Source organism: Podarcis pityusensis, assembly GCF_964106645.2.
Source record: "Podarcis pityusensis genome assembly, chromosome: 1".
In the NCBI taxonomy this organism is placed as follows: domain Eukaryota; kingdom Metazoa; phylum Chordata; class Lepidosauria; order Squamata; family Lacertidae; genus Podarcis; species Podarcis pityusensis.
In genome coordinates, this window is record NC_138028.1 from 23,403,534 (window position 1) to 23,425,373 (window position 21,840).

Below are 21,840 nucleotides of genomic sequence, written 5' to 3' on the forward strand. Positions count from 1 at the left end.
ACTGTATATTGTCATCCTACGTATATTAATCAGAAACGAATCACACTGAGTTCAGTGGGGCGTGCTCCCAGGTACGTAAGGTTAGGACAGAAGCCTTTGTCTGCTTCCTAAAACAATAAATAAAGAGAGGAAGAATGTTGCAGGGAAGAAAAGAATGTACTTGACCTCAGATCTGAACTGAGCCTTGAGGTTGGAAATATAAAGGTGTATGGTGTGACTTTTTATGCTATATAAAAGGGACAGATAAATGGGAGCAATTTATGGTACTGAGTTACAAAACAGTTTGATTTGTTTAAACTTTGTTATGTTGTAAAACATCTTGTTGTTAATTATGTTTTATCAGGCCAAATAAATTAGATGCTTACCTACTAATTCCAGACATAGTGCAAAACAGTCACAATGTGGATGATACGTGTTTGGGTCTTCCACCCTACTTTCCAACTTGAAAGCTCCTTTTTAATTGGAGCAGTAATGTGGGAGGTGTATTATTTACACATTTCCCATATTTAAATATTCCAAATTCTGTTTGTTCCCCCTTGAATTAGAATGATTGTGTTTAGGTTTTTTTAAAAAAACAAAGGTAACTCCTAAATCCATAGCTGAGCAATACCTTTGTTAGAACCAACCAAAAAGTCACAAGAGTCTTACGGCAGCTTAAGTTTCACTTTTTTGTTTTGTTCTTTAGTCCTCTGTAAGATCAAACTTGTCTAATGCCTTTTCTGTGCTGACTTCTTTCAACTAGTGGAGGTTGTTGGGTATGCCCAATAGTTCTGAGAAGAAAAATGTGATGTCATAGTAGCACACGCGTGCTTGTGTGTTTGGGGAGCTTTTCTTTTGAACAACAGTCCTTCAAATACATTTTTTATTTTTTATTTTTCTGTAAGCCTCAGAAAGCCTTGAGGCTTATTTCAAGCCTGAGACAGTGGCCTTTAAATGAAGTACTTTGGTTGGTTGACATGTTTCAAATGGTGCTCAAGGTGGCCAAAAGCAATGAAATGCAAATAAAATAAAGCACAATAATATGCAAAGTGAAAACATTAAACAAGGAAGATAAAATACACCAGTAAAATGGCACCTATTTTGCAGCGGCCAAGACTACATTATGAGTCAAAGGCCTGCCGGAATAATTTCATCTGCAATGGGACTAGACCAGCCTCCCATTGCGTGAAATTCCAAAGCATGGCATCCAGACAAGACCTAATATGTCCCAAGTCAGTCCTGAGTTACTCTGTGACTCATACAGACTCTGCCTCCCATCTGTTTGAGTTGGAATTGCATAATTGGCCTTGTTTAAGCCTGGCTACAAGGGGTGCGGGTGGCGCTGTGGTCTAAACCACAGAGCCTAGGGCTTGCTGATCAGAAGGTCACCAATCAGAAGGTCGGCGTTTGAATCCCCGTTGTTCAGTCCCTGCTCCTGCCCACCTAGCAGTTCGAAAGCATGAAGTGCAAGTACAGTGGTACCTCCGGTTACATATGCTTCAGGTTACATACGCTTCAGGTTACAGACTCCGCTAACCCAGAAATATTACCTCGGGTTAAGAACTTTGCTTCAGGATGAGAACATAAATCATGCAGCGGCGGCGCAGTGGCAGCAGGAGGCCCCATTAGCTAAAGTGGTGCTTCAGGTTAAGAACAGTTTCAGGTTAAGAACAGACCTCCAGAACGAATTAAGTTCTTAACCTGAGGTACCACTGTAGATAAATAGGTACCGCTCCGGCGGGAAGGTAAATAGTGTTTCCGTGTGCTTCTCTGGTTCGCCAGAAGCGGCTTAGTCATGCTGGCCACATGACCCGGAAGCTGTACGCCGGCTCCCTCTGCCAGTAAAGTGAGATGAGGGCCGCAACCCCAGAGTTGTCCGTGACTGGACCTAACGGTCAGGGGTCCCTTGACCTTTTTAAGCCTGGCTACTCTTTTGAACCCTCCTGTTCCCAAGCTTTTTTGGCATACCTGGGCAGCTAGATGTTCCTGAGCCCTGGTTTGAATAGAACCAGGGTGATGCCATTGAGTTAAATTGTCTTTTTCCCTCTCTTTCACACCTTGATGAGAAGGGGTTCCAACTTTAATGCCAGAACCCCACTGTTTGCATTGTATGCAGCGCCACCTTGGATGGTCCCATAATATTTGGGGTTGGTGGGCGGGTGGGAGAGAAAGTAAGAGGTGGATTGTCATCAGAAAGATAGGCCTAACAAGTACAGTATGGTGTTGTGTTGTTTTGTTGTAAGGCACTGTTACTACAGTGGAAAGTACGTTAAGTAAATGTCCCTGTGGTACATCATGAATGGCCCTTGGGATCCTGGCTGTCACTTTTTCACTTATTTCTATCATGCTGATGATAGTAAATAGCACTTATTTAAAAACCTTTGTATGGAAGCAGTTTTTTATATATCAGCCACATTATTTTACAGCGATGGGTAGGGGGAAACACAATTGTGTGTGCGCGTGTAGATGTTGTTTGGTTATTAAAGTACAAGTGAGCAGGAAAGGGGAGATATATAGGGAATTTATAAATCAGCATCTTTACTGCTTCCGTGAAAACTGAGGTAGTTCACAGCAGTATGAATGATATCAGCAAAATTTGAGAGAGGGAGAGAAAATGCCTGAAAGTGTCAGTGGAAACAAATTGCATGCAGTCCCTCATCATTAATAACTCATTGAGAGACAGACTTGAGTGCCCGTCTGAGCCTAATCATAAGGCATTTTGTTCTGTAGCCTGGGCTGCAATTTACTTAAACATTGGCTTTAAAATTATCAAATGCTTTCATGAGGTCCTTGATGTTTTTATGCAATTATTGGAAGGGCTTCATCAAACTTTTCAGATTTTCCTTTATTCTTCCTCTGCTGGTTCCCAGCAGAACTAAGTGCTAATATATGCCTTCACACCTTTGGTTAAAATAATCTTTACTTACTGGGCTGGGATCCAGACAGCTACTTTAAGAATCCCCAAAGGCTTGCATGTGCTCCTCAGATTCCCCACCCCCGCCTTTGAACACTTCCCCATCCCATATTGCTAACAGTTTATGAAACTGTCCCTCAGTTTCAAAAGCGGTTGCTATTGTAGAGAGAGGGGTTGCTCTCTTAGAAATAAAAGTCCAACTTTCCCCTGAGTATTTGGAACTACAGTAGTTGCCTGATTCTCTGGCCCAACCTGGAGCTGATATAGGGGATTATTATTTTTTGCGGGGGGGAAGTCAAATTGTGTGACTGGACCTTGTTCAGCAGACATGACAGTTTAGTTGAATCCCACCCATTGTGTTTTTAAAGAGTCTCAAATGCATCCTTAATGCATGTTGTCTGAATTCTCCTGTTCCAGGGCCATGTTGTTGTTGTTTTTTTAAAAAAGTTCAAGGATAGTAATAATAACATAATAATAGTTTATTATTTATACCCCGCCCATCTGGCTGGGTTTCCCCAGTCACTGTGGGCGGCTCCCAACAGAATATTAAAAACACGATAAAACATCAAACATTAAAAATTTTCCCTCAACAGGGTTGCCTTCAGATGTCTTCTAAAAGTCAGGTAGTTGTTTTATTTCCTTGACATCTGATGGGAGGGCGTTCCACAGGGTGGGCGCCACTACCAATAAGCCCCTCTGCCTGGTTCCCTGTAACCTCGCAGTGAAGGAATCGGCAGAAGGCCCTCGGAGCTGGACCTCAGTGTCCAGGCTGAATGATGGGGGTGGGGACACTCATAGAGATAGAAATAGCATGGAGAGAGATGGGAGAGGTTTGAAGGTTGTTTTCTTTCATATGGAAACAACCCAGTACTATTTTTCTAGAAAAAGAGGTGCTGGAACTCATCATGAATGCCTCCCTTGTTCTCTTCTAATGGCAACGGTGCCCACCTGAGAGGTGCTGGAACTGATTTCTGGCAAGTTCCAGCTGAGAAAAAACCCTGAAACAACCCATGCAACCTCATTATTGTCCCATATCATAGCTAAGCCCAAGTTTCCCTTTGTTCCTTTCCCACCCTACCCTTTGTGCCCTTGGATTCACAAAAGCTGGCGTCTCAAGAGAATTAATGAAGATTGGAATATATATAACTGAGAGAGCAAATCTTTGCTTGAGGTAGTTTCCTTGGGGAACTTAGCCATAAAACAATCAATGGAGAGAATATTAGAAGAAGAGTTTGGATTTGATATCCCGCTCTTTCACTACCCGAAGGAGTCTCAAAGCGGCTAACATTCTGCTTTCCCTTCCTCCCCTATTAATTAGGGAGGACCATTCATTCGTCTCTCTCCTTCCTCCTCCTTACAGCTGAAGTATACATAGGAATTGGAAAGCCTGCAGAAGCCACAGCATGTACTCAGGAAGCTGCTAACCTCTTTCCAATGTCTCACAATGTTCTGTACATGAGAGGTCAAGTGGCAGAACTTCGGGGAAATATTGATGAAGCCAAACGCTGGTATGAAGAGGCCTTATCTATCAGCCCAACGCATGTCAAAAGTATGCAGAGATTGGTAAGTCCTGTTTACACCACAGAATGCATGCGAAGCGCTTGAACACTGGAAAAGACTTTGCATATGTCAAGTGCTTTGTGATTAATATTATTATTGCGCCCCAACTATACAAACAGTTGGATGATTAGAAATTTGTTGAGCGGTCTGCAATGATGTTCCGTAAGTTCAGTTAATGTGGGGCGTTGGTCTCAAAACTGTTGTGAGGCTATGTGGTAGAAGAAGAGAAAGAGAGGACAGAACCACATAGGTAAAAATAATAAATAAGGAACAAACCACTTCCAGTGCTGCTCCTTGGCAGCCCCCCCCCCATGCACAGCACAGTTGCAGCATCAGCTGCAGTCAGCTAGTAGAGGGGGAACTTCTCTTGAGGTTGCTAGTTTGACTCGTACAACTTGCAGTTGTCAGTGTTGACCTTTTGCCCTGAGGGGCCTTTCCCAGGGTCAGCGAGACCCAGGAGAGGCGAGGTGAGGCAGCCAGGAGAGGTGAGTGTCCCCCTTTCAATCACCTGGTGTCAAGTGATCCATTTTTGCTCCGTGCTTAGAAAACCCAACAGGAACACAGCTCTCTGCAAGCATCAAAGAGCCACATGCAACACTAAGCGCAGGGTTCTGCAGGTGACACCTATCAGCTGGTCAGCAACCTCCACAAGCCACATTTGGGCCAGCCACGTATTGTATCTGCCCAAAAGCTCATGTCCTATATGCTTTTGGGCAGTGGGTGCAGACCCATATAGCGCTTGTGTGAGGCCCGGGCAGGAGTCTTGTTAGAATGAAGTTATAAACTCAAAGAAAAAAAGCAGCAAGTCCCAGGTGCCCCTGTCAGCTTAGCCCTCTGAGACCTGGGCAAATGTACCCGGCTGTTCCCTGCTCTGCGTGGGCCTGGGTGGGTGTGGCTTGACTAAGCCCAAACCGCCATGCCTGCCTTGGTGAGCCTAATTAGGCTGTGGGCTGTAGGTTCTGCACCGGTGTTAGTGTAGCTTTGATTGTTCTCCCAGATTGCAGTACAGCACTGGACCTGCTGACATGCTCATTTTGATTTTGTTCACAGTATGAATTACTTATAAGGCATTTAACTGCTGCATAAGGCATTTCGTTGCATCTGATTTTCGGTACAACTTAACTGAATATTTTTACCTCTTTCCTATTCATGTCTTCTGCTTCATGTGGATGGAAATTAGTATTGATTTCAAATTTCTTTTTCAGTTCTTCAAGTGGTTGCAGGTTTTGTAATAAGTTTTCTTTCTAAATGCTGTGTGTGTGTTTCACATTTATTAACAGAGGAAGGGGAGTCTGAAATACTGGGGCACAACAGTGAAATTCCCTTGGTTTTCCTCTACATTTTCTTACTAATAAATGTGATACCTTATATAGTTTCAAACATGTGGATGATGCCAAAAATCACACAACATCCCAATATATAATATACAATTCAAGACAAAGATATAAGACACCCAATGCAAATATGTTTCCAGCGATACGGGATGTCCTACAATATAGATCTTTTGGAAGACTGTCTTATTTAAAAGGGGGGGGGGGGCAGGAAGACTTTTGATATTATTTTCCAAGGCGGCTAGAATGCTAATCTTTCAAAACTGGGGGGGGGGGGCAACCGCCTGTGATATAAAGAAATAAATGTAATAACTTAGGAGAAGGCACCCCAGGATGGCAAGGTATTCATGCTCTCTCTGCCTCATTCCACAACAACACAGTCCAAGTCTATTGGAGGGGGTGTGTGTCTTGTTTTATTTGTCTTATTTGTTAAAACCAGCCAGGAGGGACTAAAGAATGCCATGTCTAGTTTGGCATTAGCGAACGGTTCATAGTGGTACAGAACTTATAGGCGCAAGTTTGGGAATCTCCTTTCGTCCGGCAGGAATGGTATCTTTGGTCTGTTCCATTAGAACTGTATTGCAGAGTAGCCTTTTCAACGTAGCTTTGCTGTGCAAAAAAACCGAAAAAACAAAACCCCACTGTCCCATTTTAACATAGCTGTTCAAAGTACCTCTGCTGCAAATAGATCTCAGTGGAAAAGTTATAATCCCTTCCTTGTACCCAACGTTTTTATTCAAAAGTAGGAGCTTGTTTCTGCCTAGGCCCCTATAAATTATTCAGAGAGGCTTTTCCTCCCTGCATCCCGAAAAAGAGCACATAAGGCAAACACCAGAATGGAACACAGAACAGGGGAAGGTTTCTTTTTCTTTTCTTTTTTGGTTCTCCGGCTGTTCGAGATAATTAAGCACATTGGCAAGTGCTAAAAGGTACCTTGTAAAGCGCGTGGGCGGTGGACAGAAAGCAGCACACTTATGTTAAAATAAAAGCCATACATTAAAATCCCCTGCCTTGCCCACTTGAATTCAACTTGAAAGAAGCAGTTTCTATTATATTTCCAGTAAAGACTCCTCTGAATGCCATAGAGACTCTTGTCCTCAGCTGATAGAAAATGGGCTAGGATAACTTCCCTCCTCCTCCCCCCCTTCCACAACAAACGTTACACAAATTTCTAAGATTTAGACAAGAGTGTGGCCCTCCTCCCCATCCTCCCCATGTCCTCTTGCCTTTTTTCCCTTTATGTTTTTCCCCTTTACATTTTGGGCCCCTGCCAATTATAGCAGGCTGGGTCCTACGCTGCCCCGGAAACTTAGGTGTTTTCAGTGTCAAGTGTTTACTTAATATATGCAAGTGAGCAGTCACAGTTTGTGTTTGCTAAGGGCTAGTGTCTGTAAAATGGGAATAACAAGTCTTCACAGAAATAACAGAATGAGTAAGAGATCAGTGGCATAAGGTTTATGTACACACTCCCCAAAATTTTGAAGAGAGGATTTTTTGACTGTGTTTCTAGTTTCCTATAGCTAAGTTTTCTTTGGGTGGATGCTGGTATTATTTGTGTCTCTGCTAGGACTTTTGTAAGAATTCACTTTTATTGGTAGTTTTATACTGCTTTTATGGTGGATTATATTTTATTGTATATATTGCTGTACGCCGCCTTGTTGTGTGAACCGGCATTTACCGTATTTTTCGCTCTATAGGACGTACTTTTTCCCCTCCAAAAATGAAGGGGAAATGTGTGTGCATCCTATGGAGCGAATGCAGGCTTTCGCTAAGCCTGGAGAGCGAGAGGAGTCGGTGCGCACCGACCCCTCTGGCTCTCCAGGCTTCAGGAAGCTATCCGCAAGCCTTCGGAGCGCGGCGGGAGTTCTTGCCGGGCTCCGAAGGCTTGCGGATAGCAGCCTGAAGCCCGGGGAGCGCAGTGCCAACTCCCACTGCGCTCCCTAGGCTTCAGGCAGCTATCCGCAAACCTTCGGAGTGCTCCCCCAGCCCGCAAGCTCTGGGAGAGGAGGTGGCAAGGCTGCACAACCTTGCCTCTGCTCCCGGACCTGTTCTGGGGTCGGGGGAAGCTCGGGCTTCCCCCGCCCCAGCCCCACGGCTAAAAACGAAGCCGCGCGCAGGCTCTCCCAGCTGGAGAGGTTGTGCGTGGCTAAAGAGGAAGCCAAGAAAGCCAGCGGGATGGATCCCGCTGGCTGTCTTGGCTTCTTTGCTCTTTGGGGCTGGGGGGGAAAATAATTTCCCCCCCTTTATTTCCCCCCCTAAAAACTAGGTGCACCCTATGGTCCGGTGCGCCCTATGGAGCGAAAAATACGGTACTTAAGTCCGAACAAACTCACCCAGTTCTGCTCCATTATTATGCTAACTTGAGTTAGATTCTGCTCCAAGAGCCCATTTCTCCAGAAGAAAAACATTTAATTACAGTGTTGTTGTTTTTATGTTGCCATTCTTTGGTGCTCCAGCTGAGCATCTATGCATACAAGGGGGTCAGGAGGAAACCCGGAACAGCATAGAGGAGCAAGAGAGTGGCCAGTGGTCAGAATATCTTGTTTGATATTCTTCTTTCTGTTGGCAGCGCGGATAATTCCATTAAGTTTTTTTAAAAAAAATCTACTGGAAAATGTTACTGAAACAAAGTTTCCGCCTTGTAATGAAACAGTTTTTATAGTGGTCCTTTGAAGATGAAATGGCAGATGGCAGGTTCATGTGAGCTTTCCATTTTATTGTCTCCTTTGTGTGTTAGCGTTGGAAAAGATGCTCTTTTCCATTGCTTATCAGTTAAACAGAAGCACTTCTATGATTTGGAAAATATAAATTAATGACAGTGCTCAAGCTAGAGCTGTGGCAACGACTTCATGCTCGTGTATCTAATTGCATTGAACTAAGTAGATCGTTTCTATCCAAACTTACGATGTCATTGCGATTCGCTCATCTGGTATCTGGTTAAAGTGCTAGTGTTGAACTTCACTGGCCTAACAAGGTGCATTCTTCAAAAGAGTTATATAGCGTGTTTTATTTAACGTTTTGTCAAATTGTGCATATTAGAGAACAGTGTTCTGTCGTGAGGGTCAAGCCAAGCTCCTCATTTAAAATAATAATGATGTACAAGGTGTAGCCCCCCCCCCCCCCCGGATTTACTAGGGCAAATGACACATGATGCTAAAAGTGTCCTTAGTAACTACTTCAAACTTTTTCCTAAGTCTCATAGCCAGGGGGAGCGTTCATTGAGATCACAGCTTGGGAATGAACACTTAAATTCTCCATGCACACTGCTGTCCTGGTGAAACTGCTATTAAATTGCTTTAAAGACTTCATGTAGCTATTAATAACACATTTAGCCTGACATATAGTTTTGCCTTAAAAGAATGGGCAGAGAATTCTTGAGGATGCAAGAAACCTAGCCTATTTCACAGAATTCAAGGAGATGCTGAATGCCTGCATTTCAGCCCACTGGTACAGCAACATACTAATTTTGTATCAGCTTGCCAATTTTTTTTGGTAATGTACCAGTATCAATATTTGCCTAGTATATAGGCCAATTTAACTGTGGTTCCATGATTTCTGAACCAGACATAATTATGTATAGAAACTTAAATGATCCAACTAGGAATTTTAGAAAATCAACTGATTAATCAGCTAGCCAATTAAATCATGACTAATGCTCAGTAGCAGGGCTGTTTCCTGAATATTAACTGATGGTAACTTCATTTTGACTAAGTATAGCATGTGTTGTTGGTTTTAGAAGAAGAACATGCATCTTAAAAAAAAATGTAAGGAAGCTTGATAATGTGTTTATAGTGTCTGCTCAATTAGATAATACACTGTATTACCTTTTAATTTGGTGAGTGGCTCCCCTATTCAAGCCTTCTTAAAGCAATTTAGTGTTATAATATTAATTAAGAACTGATTATCAGTTTTGCTGCAAAATTGGCCATGAAGATGTGACGTTGAATGAGATTAAATTATATTCCGTTACCCCCCACGATCCTTAAGGACTGGGTGAGCTGCAGGCAATTCAATGAAAGTAGTAATTTTCTTTATTGCTTGCCTATATCTTTTTTCCCCTCTCTGATCTTTGTCACTGTTTAGTTCTACAGTTGTAATACTTGCATAGCCTTGTGCTATATTTAAATCCAGCGTGCTGTTTTCCTTGCACTGAGCAGCTACACCAGAATGCAGCAGAATAGTTATCATGTTTACTCACTTTGTCGAATGTTAAGGCCTTTATCTGGACACTTGGTCCTGTTTAAATAAAAGGAGTGGGGAGAAGAAACAGGGCCTTTTCAGTGGTGGCTCCTCTTGGTTAAACCTGTTTAACCAGGCAAATTCCCTGGTGAATGTCAGAAGGTTCCCAAAGACCTTCCTCTCTAGGAGTGCCCCTTGGGTGAGTGATTCTGGCTCTTTGCTTCACGGTAGTTTTAGATTTTTAGAGCTTAGCGATTATCAATTAAGCTGTCTAAAAGAAAAACTTGGCCAATAAATAATTCCATGTGTAATAATAAACTTCTTCTCCAAGTGTGGATCCTTATGTAGCCAAAATGGCAGGTATCAGCACATCCTGGGAAGCCCTAGCATTTTGAAGTATGAAAAATATTCAGACCAAAATAAACCAGTAAGGATTGAGCATACTCAATGGCCACAGAATACAGAGTGTCTAGGGGTGGAAAACCAAGAGGGGAGATTTCGGTGGAGCATCCTAGGAGACAGGATGGCTGCCTGGAAGGAACACTGAACAGGAGCACTGCACACTGCAATATTTTGACTTCTGTCTTCCATGATCTGCTTCCACCTCTCCACCCGCTTTTTCCCTGTGTTGAGCAAGAAGGTCTGAAGAGGGGTTCTGAGTGCGTTTGGCTGGATCCCCATGCCCTATCTTCTGCTTACCCATAGTTTATATTGTGGCATTATTTCAAAAAGCAAGGCTTTTAGGGAAGCATCCGGATCATACATATTGAGACCCTGACATTGTCTTTGGGAATATAGCTCTTCGTCATTGTTCGGGGCTTTTGCTTAGGAAATTGGACGTAGAAGTTACGCTGACAAAGATTCGGCATGCTAAAAGGAAGCTTCCATGCCCCAAAGCCACATTTCCTCGTATAAAGCATTTGACCTGGAAGAAAGGGTCTTTTATAGCACTTAATGGTCAGGTTTTAAAAGGGGAGCAAAGCAGACCATTAGCAAACCACCAGCCTTGAAAGAGCACAGAGACAAAAGGCCCTGTTAGCGTTACAAGGGAGCTAAAAGCTCAAGCATCATGCAGTCCTCTTTGGGAGATGCTAGAAAGCATTATGCACAGGAAGCCCAAGAGCTGTGCGCACATTTCTTTACACTTTCACTTTGGATAAAAATGTGTTTTACATGTAACTAGTTAATAATGGAGTAAGAACCCCAAGTATATATTCTTTACCCAAGGCTTGACTTTTCAAGGGAGTCGCTTTTGCTTCTCCTCCTGCCATCTGAGGTGAGGCAAGTGGTAAGAGGGGAGAAGGCTGCTGGCCATGATGGCTGTCAACGGTTTCCGCTGTCTGAGGCGGTGTGCCCCTGAATACCCATCAACATGGGTGGAGCCAGAATTTTTGTTGGGGGGAGCAGGCCTTTTGTTGAGGGAGCAGAACCTCAAGTTTGCTATGTATTTTTATTGGTTTTTATTGATTGGGGGGCAGCTGCCCCTCCTTGGCTATGTCCATGCCCATCGCTAAAGATCTCAAGTAGAGAAAGCTTTGTGGCAGTCAGGTCCTTCTTGCAGGTTCCCCATACGCATCTGATTGGCCACTGTGAGAACAGAATGCTGGACTAGATGTTCCCTTCTTATTACTTACAGTCTTTGTTGTTGTGGCATCCAGTTTGTGGAGCTCTCTCCCGAGGAGTCTCTCACCCTGAAAAGAGAGGAATAGAAGAGGGAAGGAAGGAATAGAAGAGGGAGGGAGGGAGGGAGGGAGGGAGGGAGGGAGGGAAGGAAGGAAGGAAGGAAGGAAGGAAGGAAGGAAGGAACTTCCAATTTCCATCTGTCAGTTACATACAAAAAAATTATTCAAAATATTCTCTCTAGGCTAACATCCAGCTGTTCTACCTTCTGGTAGTAGTAGTAGTAGTAGTAGTAGTAGTAGTAATTATTATAATTTATACCCCACCCATCTGGTTGGGTTTCCCCAGTCACTTTGGGCGGCTCCCAACAGAATATTAAAAACACAATGAAACATCAACCATTAAAAACTTCCCTAAACAGGGCTGCCTTCAGATACTTTCCCATTCTTCAGACCTAAACATCTCAAGTTCATTCATTTTTGTTTCCCAGGCTGTGACTTCTCCCATTGGGTCATCTTGGAATTTGGAGTACCAACTTTCATTTTTTAAAAAGTAATATTTTAGGTTTTGTGGTTGTGAAAGCATGATGACCTTGATGCTGAACCATTAGCACAAACTAATACTTTGAAATATTAACTTTTTGAAAGCATCATTCAGCTTGGCTTCTTCTTTTTAAGCAGTAGAAGAAGAAATAGGGGAAGCACCGGTCAGTTGAGCTGACAGTTGGTGCTCATGCGTTGCTTCAGTTAGCATGAATCATGTGTATATCATCTTGACACAAAATACAAAAATGCATGGAAAAGAGAGAAAGTGCCTCCTCGCGTCACTCACGTTTATGTGTAACTCATTTCTTGGAAATCTTTGCAGTTATTAGATGCTGTACAAAGAATCTTAGCAGTGAAAATCTTGGCAAAATGTCTGCTCAGAATGGCAGCAAGCACCAACTATTGGAAGGGAAGTTTTGGTGCAGGTGGGTAGCATGTCAGGGATATAGATTCATTATTCCTACGTGCCCACTAAGTTCCCTGGGGTGAACCTGGGCAAAGTTGCTCAGCCTAGCTCACCTGAGAGCGCTTGTGATGCTCTTTGTACACTGAAGTTGGATATAGGATAACAATAACAAGGTAGATTGTGTGTGGCTTCTGAATGGCCTCTATAATTCAATGCATTTTCATTATTGAAACCAGAAAAGTAAATAATAATAATAATAATAATAATAATTTGTTATTTATAATCCGCCCATCTGGCTGGGTTTCCCCAGCCACTCTGGGCGGGTTCCAACAAAATATTAAAATACAATAGTCCTTAGATGTTAAAAGCTTCCCTAAACAGGGCTGCCTTCAGACGTCTTCTAAAAGTCTGGTAGTTGTTTTTTCCTTTGACGTCTGGTGGGAGAGCGTTCCACAGGGTGGCTGCCACTACTGAGAAGGCCCTCTGCCTGGCTCCCTGTAACTTCTCTTCTCACAGGGAGGGAACCACCAGAAGGCCCTCGGAGCTGGACCTCAGTGTCCGGGCAGAACGATGGGGGTGGAGACGCTCCTTCAGGTATACTGGGCCGAGGCCGTTTAGGGCTTTAAAGGTCAGCACCAACTCTTTGAATTGTTCTCGGAAACATACTGGGAGCCAATGTAGGTCTTTCAAGACTGTTATCTTGGTCTGTCAAATAATGTGTTTTTCATATGAAAGGACATCAAAAAACATAGAAACCTTGACTTGAAAATAGATTTTTTGATACATTTAATCAATTAAATAAGAGATATTACTGTACTATTGAAGCTTACATAGTCTCCTTTTACTTCCTAAGCAGCCAGAGATTCATCACCTGGAGCCAAATTTGAAATAGTGGCTTTGAAATAAGGGCAGAGACACCCTCTTCTGCCCAGAGCACCTCTTCTGCCTAGAATTTTTTTTCTTGGAGGAGGGGGATTGTACTAGAACTGTCACACAAAAATCCGTTCTTCAATCAGTCAGTCATTTTTTTGTATGCCGCCTTTCCAAAGCTAAAACCATGTTCAAGGCAGCTTACAACATATAAAAAAATTACCTGACTACAAACATAGCAAAAGTAGTCATAAAGAAAACATTAAAAAGTAAACAACCAAATTGAACAATTGCCACATAAATCATAAGATTCAAAATGAAAGTACAGAAAATTAACAGCAACACCCACCCCCTAAACAATATTCTGTTCAGCAGCCTCAGCTTTTGCAGCTGGAGTCAGTCCAGGCCCTGCCCTCCCAGGCCAGGTGGAAAAAGGCCTGTAAGGCAGGGAGCAGGTCTTCCAGGGCTCACAGTCAAGAATCTTGACCCCCCTCCGCTCAGAAAACACCATTTATATTGTTCCGTATAATACCTGTAAAAGATACAAAACAGGTTTTTTTAAACAACAACAATTGATTTGTTTCAGTAGCCTAATTTGGAAATAGAAAAGAAAGGCTATTTCTGTTGTTAAACAGTTGGTAATCGGAAATCCTTGGTGCTCTACTGCAAGTTACCCAGAGATCTATCCTGCATAAACAAAGCTCAATCATCTTTTGTATGAGCCATGTTTTGTGGCTCTTGTATCAATATTATTTACTTTTCTCTTTCTCTGATTAAATGTTTAGATTCATATAAGATTGAAAATGCTTCTCTGTAATTATTTCTGCTTATACTGGGGAAGGATGACTTAAGTAACCAGTATTGTTGTACTAGAAAGCAAAAACATCGTATCTCATTTTGTTTTGTTGCTTTTAATTAAAAACAGCTACTCAGTTGAATCTGTACACCTATGAAATAAATGGCTTCGTAAAATACACAGCAGGGCCAGCAGGAGGTGAGAAAATAAGCTTAGAAATGAAGGACAGAGAAGTTGTGCCAATGTGGAAATATAATTCTCCTACTCGACTCATCAGGGCCAACTCCATTTCCTCTTTTCAGATTTCCCCCCACTTTACCGCAGGTTCAAAACCATGAATGTTACTGTTTTCTTGGCAGCTCAGAATGAACTTTAATGGATTTAAGTGTTTCTGACTTGGCACATAATCCACTTGTAACAAAGCACAAATTTCAAAATAAAACAGATTTACTGCCATTCAACATGAATTTATTCCATATATGTCAGATTCACATCACCCTTTATGAAAGCAACCAGGTTTTTTTTCTGGGGGGAACGGGATGCAGGGGTACATATACCCCTAAACATTTTGTGAATCTAAGTTTGGCCTCATTGAGGGGCAGTATTTCAATACGAGTAGGAAAATGAGAGTACCCCTTAAATTTTTTTTAGAAAAAAAGCACTGAAAGCAACACACACTTTGTGGAGGGCCCTGTGTTGTGTGTACACAGAGAGATACAGGCACTTTTTCGGGCAGCCTTTTTATAGCACCAGCATTCTCATAAACTGCAGAAATGTTCATCCAAACGCACATAATTGTGGTATACAGTTGTTGTTGCTGCTGCTGCTGCTGCTGCCGCCACCATGTTCGTTTTGTGCCAACCATTAGTTACTGAGAAATAAATGAATAACTGCCCTGCTGAGGTGGGGTGATAAGTGGAGCAATGATACAAAAAGGAAAAAAAATTGCCAGTGATGATGCTTGAGCTTTGGAGTTGATCAAGAAAACCTATGTAAAAGCAGGATGTACTAAAAAAAAAAGAGGCCAAGGGAAACTGTCTGTCTGGTAGTATTACTGACAAAGGTGTCCTGTCATTGTACAAACTGTGGCTTTCTGGTGCCGCTGGATTCCTGAAAAATCTAAGGTTTTTTTCCTGTTCCTTTTGCTGCGATCGAATTCCTAGCTCTGACTGTTGCAGAGATGCATTTTAAAAGCGCGTGTGACTCAGGCCTCATGCAGCTGAGTTGTGTGGGTGGATGCAACTTGCATTTGAAGAGAAGTGTTATGATTTAAACAGAAATAGATATCTAAGGGCGGCAAGCAGTTGGTCTCGTGTTCTTTTGCCGTAGGAACCTGGAGGCAGTACTGCAGGCCAATTACACATCTTGTTAAAATAGGCCACAGGGCTTGGTTTTTCAACCTGCCCATAGTGCAAAGCCAAAAAGATGTAGACTGTTGTGCTACTTTGTGCATTTACAATTTTAGGCCAATAAGATACATCACCTGAATCATGCCCAGAAGAAAAGCTTGCCTGACACTTGCTTTGGTGGTGTTTCGCTACCAAATGAAGGCCTTTTTATTTTCCCAGCTTTTTAATCTATTTAAGATTTATTTTTTTAAAAAAAAATTCTCTGCAACTTGTCTTTCTTCTGTAGCATACTTTTAAAAGGTAAAGGGACCCCTGCAGTCGTGACCGACTCTGGGGTTGCGGCGCTCATCTCGCTTTATTGGCCGAGGGAGCCGGTGTACAGCTTCCAGGTCATGTGGCCTGCATGACTAAGCCATTTCTGGTGAACCAGAGCAGCGCACAGAAACGCCGTTTACCTTCCCGCCAGAGCGGTACCTATTTATCTACTTGCAGTTTGACGTGCTTTCGAACTGCTAGGTTGGCAGGAGCAGGGACTGAGCAACGGGAGCTCACCCTGGGAGCTCATTCAAACCGCCGACTTTCTGATCGGCAAGTCCTAGGCTCTGTGGTTTAACCCACAGCGCCACCCACGTCCCATACTTTTACCATATACTTTTTTTACCATATACTTTTACCATATGTTACCATATGGCATACTTTTACCATATTGTTATTTAATTTCGAGTTGTTTCCTTGTTGTAAGTCTCTGCCTTAGGACAGCCTATGCAGTCATACCTCGGAAGTCAAACAGAATCCATTCTGGAAGTCCATTCGACTTCTGAAATGTTTGAAAACCGGAACACTCACTTCCGGTTTTCGATCGTTCGGGAGCCAGAACATTCAGCTCCCAAGACGTTTGGAAGCCGAGGTACGACTGTAAACGTTCCAAGCAAATAAGTAAATAGATAGTTTGGCTTCCCCCCAGCGGCGTGCCCTGAAGCTGGGGGAGGAGCTAGCTGCCCATGGTGAACATTCAGCGTGCCGCCCACCCATGACTCCCAAGCCACTGTGACTCCCAAGCTGTCAAAACGAAGGGAGATGGGGGGGATGCCGCCAGCAAAGCAGCATAGCTCTCCCCTTACCCCGACGGCTTGGGGTAGGCTTGGGAGTCGCAGGCGGGAGGTGGGCTGAATCTCACCCCCCTCAGTGAGGACACCCGGGGCGGTCCGCCCCCGCCACCCCCCTTCCTATGCCCCTGCTTTCCCCCCATCAACCTGGTGCTCTCCAGATGTTTTTTCTCTACTGCTTCCCTCAGCTTCAGCAATGGTCAGGGACCGTGCAGAGTTGTAATATCTGACAACCTCTGAAGGGCTCGAGGCTGGGGAAGGCAATGTTTTCTTTAAGCAGCATGAGCCTCCCTTTATCAGCATGGCATTTAAGGAATAAACAAAGGTTTCTCAGCAAGAAAGAGAATGATTTAGAATTCAGTAACAATAAAACAGAAGTATGTTTTTATTTTACTCCAGCTCTTCTTCCTTTGATACGAGCTGTTATGGCTAGTATGAATTTAGGATGAGTTTTAACGCAGCAAGCATCCTCATGCCCAGTTAGACCAATGGTGCGCCTAAAACGGCACTGGTACATTCTTTACTTTAAATATATCTAGGTCCCTTTTGGTTTCTTTTGAAATTGATTTAATTAGTTTACTTGAAATGAGTGGAAACATCAGTCGATTGTCATGTTTAAAATACATATTTGCCATTCTGGAGCGCTGCAGCTTAAAACAAACCGTACACTCTTGCCATTACAAATGTTCCTCATTACAAAGCTTTTCTTTCTTCTGCAAGGAGCTGCTTTCTTCTTGAATACTTCTAGAATTGCACTAACTTGTTTCATGCATTCATTTGTTGTTGTTTTGGAGCAAAATAAAGTTCAGCGTGTAGCAACAACCACGGCTGACCTTATGAAATCACTGTTGCCAAGCAGAAGAGCATTTTCCCCTTAACAACAAGAGTTTTGCAGCAAGGGAAAGCAATTCAATACCTTAGCTCCAAGGTTTGTTTGAGGGCGACAGGCCGGGAGGGTAACAACAGTGAGGATTGGACTATTCACTATAGCACAGCTGCATTTATGTAGTATACTAGAGAGTTTGCATTGTACAATCTTATAGACAGGAACAGGCATGAAAAACAAACATAATAACATAGTCAAGACATACATTGCATACAAACAGTGTTCCACTGTCTAGTTCAGTTCAATTCTTTTATTGTGAGGACTTGCAAACTTTACTTTTTAAAAATAAATAAATAATCCTATTCTTTTTCCTTCAGAAGAGAAACAAGTAACTGTTTTGAAACCCTTCCATCTCTAAACAAATAATATATTCTGTTGATAGCCTTCCCCTGGCATATTTAGGATTTGGACCTGGGGGAGAGAGAGATGGTGCCTTATATTTATCAATAATCCACCAATAAAAGAACTCAAAATAAATTATCTGGTGAAGTTTTGCCCAAAATATTAGATGTAGAATCTAGAACTATTTGAATAAGCTGTAATTTTGCCATTGACCAGAGGGATTCTTGAAGATCCTAGATAAAGTAGGATCACTAATACCCAATAATGTAAAATATATATTGTGTTTCAATGTAGAATGGATATTATATTCCAACAGCCTTAACTGACACAAAAATATAGTTTGACTACCCGTTAATTTTTGTCAGTTTTTATTATTTGAATGCAAAGTTCATTTATTGTGAGTCAGGTGGAGAGGAAGGATTAGCAAGGAATGTTTGCATTCTAAAACCCTCTTGGGTTTGTTTGTTTTTTACTACATTCATATTTTCAAATCTGAATGCCGCTTATAAGATTTTATCTCGTTTGCCCAAAGCACTTGCCTGATTAGAATAAACAGATTAAATGTCACATGTGCCCTTTCTTCAAACGAAAGCACTAATAAATAGTTTCCTGGATCATTTCATGCTTCCTTTAGAGAAGCAGCCATGCTACTCCTGCTACCCTTTTAATCTGCTAGATAGACAATAAAATCCCTTAGAAGGAGGAGATGTCTGGATTCATTTATTTGCTGATATACTTTTAACCTTGCCCTCACAGTCGGTACGAAACCTGTACCTTTCTCTGTATGTGCGACTGATACAGCTGGAATACCCCTCCCCTTAATACTAATTTGGAACACTAATATTCCAAGCATAGTCACATCACAGAGTTGTTATAAAGGCATTGTTATTTTTAAAAAATGCTAGTTATCCAGTATGGTTGAATTCTGAAGGATAAATAAAATCTAATGGTGCTTTAGCTATAGTGGCTGCCTGAAAAGAACTCTTTTTATTTAAAGGTATACTGTGTATAAACACAGCTCAAAAAAGTACATTCTGCTAATTAAGAACAATCAACAGAATGGGAAATGTCACCTCTATATACCTTAGAGCAGTGATTTTCAACCAGTGTGCTGTGGCACCCTCGCGTGTTGCGGGCGATGCTGGCCTCTGTCCCTCTTTCCTTCTCTCCCTCCTCTGAGGCCCTCTCACATCTCTGCCTCCCAAAGGCTTGCACAGCTGTTTGTTGCAGCGGCCCTGGCTACAAGCTCCCCAGGCGAATGGTGCCTCTGGGGCTGGCCAGGGGTGCTGGTTGCCAGGAGCTGAGGTGGCCTCAGAGTAAGCAAGTAAGCAGGTGAGGGAGCCCAGCCAGCCAGTCCACCAGCCCTTGCTGTTGGGAATGGACAGACAAGTCCCAGGACTCTGTGGGGCAGTGTGAAGAGGCAGCTCTCTTTGGGGGCAGCTGAGAGACCAGGGGTGGTGGTAGCAGCTGCCTGGAGGACTCCCAAGGAGAGGGGAGAAGAGGCTGAGGAAACACTCCACACAGAAGGGTGTTTCTCAAAGGGTGAGAGGCTGCCAGCTCTGCAGGCAAGGGGTGACACAACTGGGTTCCTGAGCCCCACAGGGGTGCTGCAGAAAGAATGTATTTGGTCAAGGGAGCCGTGGACTCAAAAAGGTTGAAAACCTTTGCCTTAGAGTGCATGTCCCAGAGGGAGGGGAGTGGTTCTTAGTATGCATAGTGTATCGTGATCTTTACATAGTCATTTAATTTGTTTTCTATGTTTACAAAGCATAGTTTATAGCCACTTGCTGTTCTGTTTGTTTTCTCAAAAGGCTAGCTTCTACCTGCCAGAATTTGAAGTGGAAGGAGTCCTCAATTGACTAATAGGTTGATGATCTCATTATTCTAGGAGTTTAAAAAGCTTGCCCTTGTTTGAGAATACCAAAGAGGAAATTTCCCATTGGGAAAAATAATCCTGTTTTATGGGGGCGTCCTTCCCTCTTCCAAAAAAAAAAAATTGGTTCCCTAACAATTGCTTGACACAGAGGTAGACTGCCTCCCTTCCACTGAATCTAATAATTGCACATTCATGTGTAAAACTGAACTGTTTATTTGTGTGTTGATGAAGAATGCATACTGCTTGCCTGAACTGTAATGGAAAATTGCAAGAAGTGCTGTTGAATAGCTGCCTTTTCCTCCAGGATTGCACAGCCTACACTTGCCCTTTAGGAGTTCCTCTCAGCTAAATCACCGGAGGCTCAGCCTCTGCACACATCTTCCGTTTATTTTCCATTTTAGCACGTGCTCTTCCTCTTACAGAATCTGCCCAGAGCGCAGAATCCAAATATTTTGGGATTTGGTAACGGCCCAGCCTTGTTGCCATGGTCTTCTCATTTGCCCTGACCGAAGAATGTGCTCTTCTCTTTTTTAAATTTGCAGTATTTCATTGCCCTTCCCTCAACCTCTTTTCCATGGCACTCTTTTCTCTGCTCGCTGCAGGCTTTGATACTTCACCAGCTTGGAAGGTACAGCCTGGCCGAGAAGATCCTTAGGGACGCTGTCCAGGTGAACTCCACGGCCCACGAGGTTTGGAATGGCCTCGGGGTGGTTTTGCAAGCTCAGGGCAATGACGATGCGGCAACCGAGTGCTTCCTGACAGCGCTGGAGCTCGAGGCCAGCAGCCCCATTGTCCCTTTCACCATCATCCCTCGAGTCCTCTGAAAGGCTGTCTGGGTAAATTGATGAATCATCATGTGAGAATGTTAGGAAGCATGCTGCGTAAGCCTTCCTCCTGATTCGAAGGGCAGCTCTTCAGGCTGAGAGGTAATGCAACAAAACAGGCAATCTGCTCATTACTGTGGGGGATTCTGACTGTGGAAGTGATACAGCATCTTATTGTTAATGCCGAGAAATAACTAACCAGAAGTGTGGGGGAACCACACACATGCCACCACCCGTGTATCACCTACATCTTCGCCCCATAGTAGTTTTAAAGCCTGACGCTATTGTTCAAATGGGTATTGTGCCATGTTTTATTAGGTGACATCTGAGTGTTATGTAAAACTTTAAATAGAATCAAACACCAACTGTAGAATAATAGATTCGAGTTAAAATTCAGTGGCAGAGCAGCCTATTTTTAACCAAGCCTGTCAAAGACCCGTTCTCTTCATGTCTTTCAACCTCTCTGGGCCCGGAATCAAAATGTGAAATTTGCTGTGCTCCATCTCTGCAGTAGTCCAGGCAGACAAATTAACCGAAAGGTTTATGTTTTTAGTTGTTTATAACTGTGATGTGTAGCTAATTGTTATTGCCTTTATTTAGAAGAGAGGTTGTGTACAAGAATATTTATATTTTACCAATGTATGCCTGTTTAAAAGGAGAAGAAGAAGAAATGAAAAGAAAATATTAGTTATTTAAGTTTAACTTTTTTATGTGAATTCAGAGTTTATTTATCAATGGAAATATGTAAAAAGATGCTAAAGACGGAATATTTACCGACATTCCTTATGCATTATAAACCCACTTGGCTCAATGGGAAGATTATGTTAATAATAAAAATGATTTTTGGATGGATATAGTGCTTGTCCTTCGTTTTGAGAGCTGGATGAAAATAATCAGGCTGCCCCAAAATGGCAGTCTGTACCACATAACACAGCCACAGTAGAAGACACCTCTGTTTTACAAAAAGATGCTCAGAAGAACATCTAATTTGAACTATTCTAAAATCCAGGGCAAATGCCAGATCTGAGAAAAGGTCGAGATCCACCATTAAATCAGGGGCTCAACTGGGCTTACACGTAGCACGCTGGTTCAGTCATGTCAGAATCCTCCAAGAAGTGGTTTTAGAGCATACCATGTGAGACGGGCTAATCGCTGTGACAAACAGCTGCCAGTTGTTGGCCACACTTTCCCTTTGCTCAGAGTTCGCTGTCCAGCAGTCTTCATTTGCTGCACATAAGTATATGGAAGGTGTAAACC

The 21,840-nt window shown here is 42.8% G+C and overlaps 1 protein-coding gene across 3 annotated transcripts in view; it reads left to right on the forward strand.

The window, feature by feature from the left end:
- Nucleotides 1-21,435, forward strand: part of TTC7B (tetratricopeptide repeat domain 7B) — a 105,515-nt gene extending 84,080 nt beyond the window's left edge. For all 3 annotated transcript variants that reach the window (XM_081017471.1, XM_081017472.1, XM_081017473.1), the window contains 2 exons: nt 4,254-4,456; nt 20,362-21,435. In XM_081017471.1, coding sequence (XP_080873597.1) covers nt 4,254-4,456; nt 20,362-20,583 — 425 coding nt within the window. In that variant the 3' untranslated portion in view covers nt 20,584-21,435. The remainder of the gene's footprint in view (nt 1-4,253; nt 4,457-20,361) is intronic.
- The last annotated feature ends 405 nt before the right edge of the window (nt 21,436-21,840 follow it).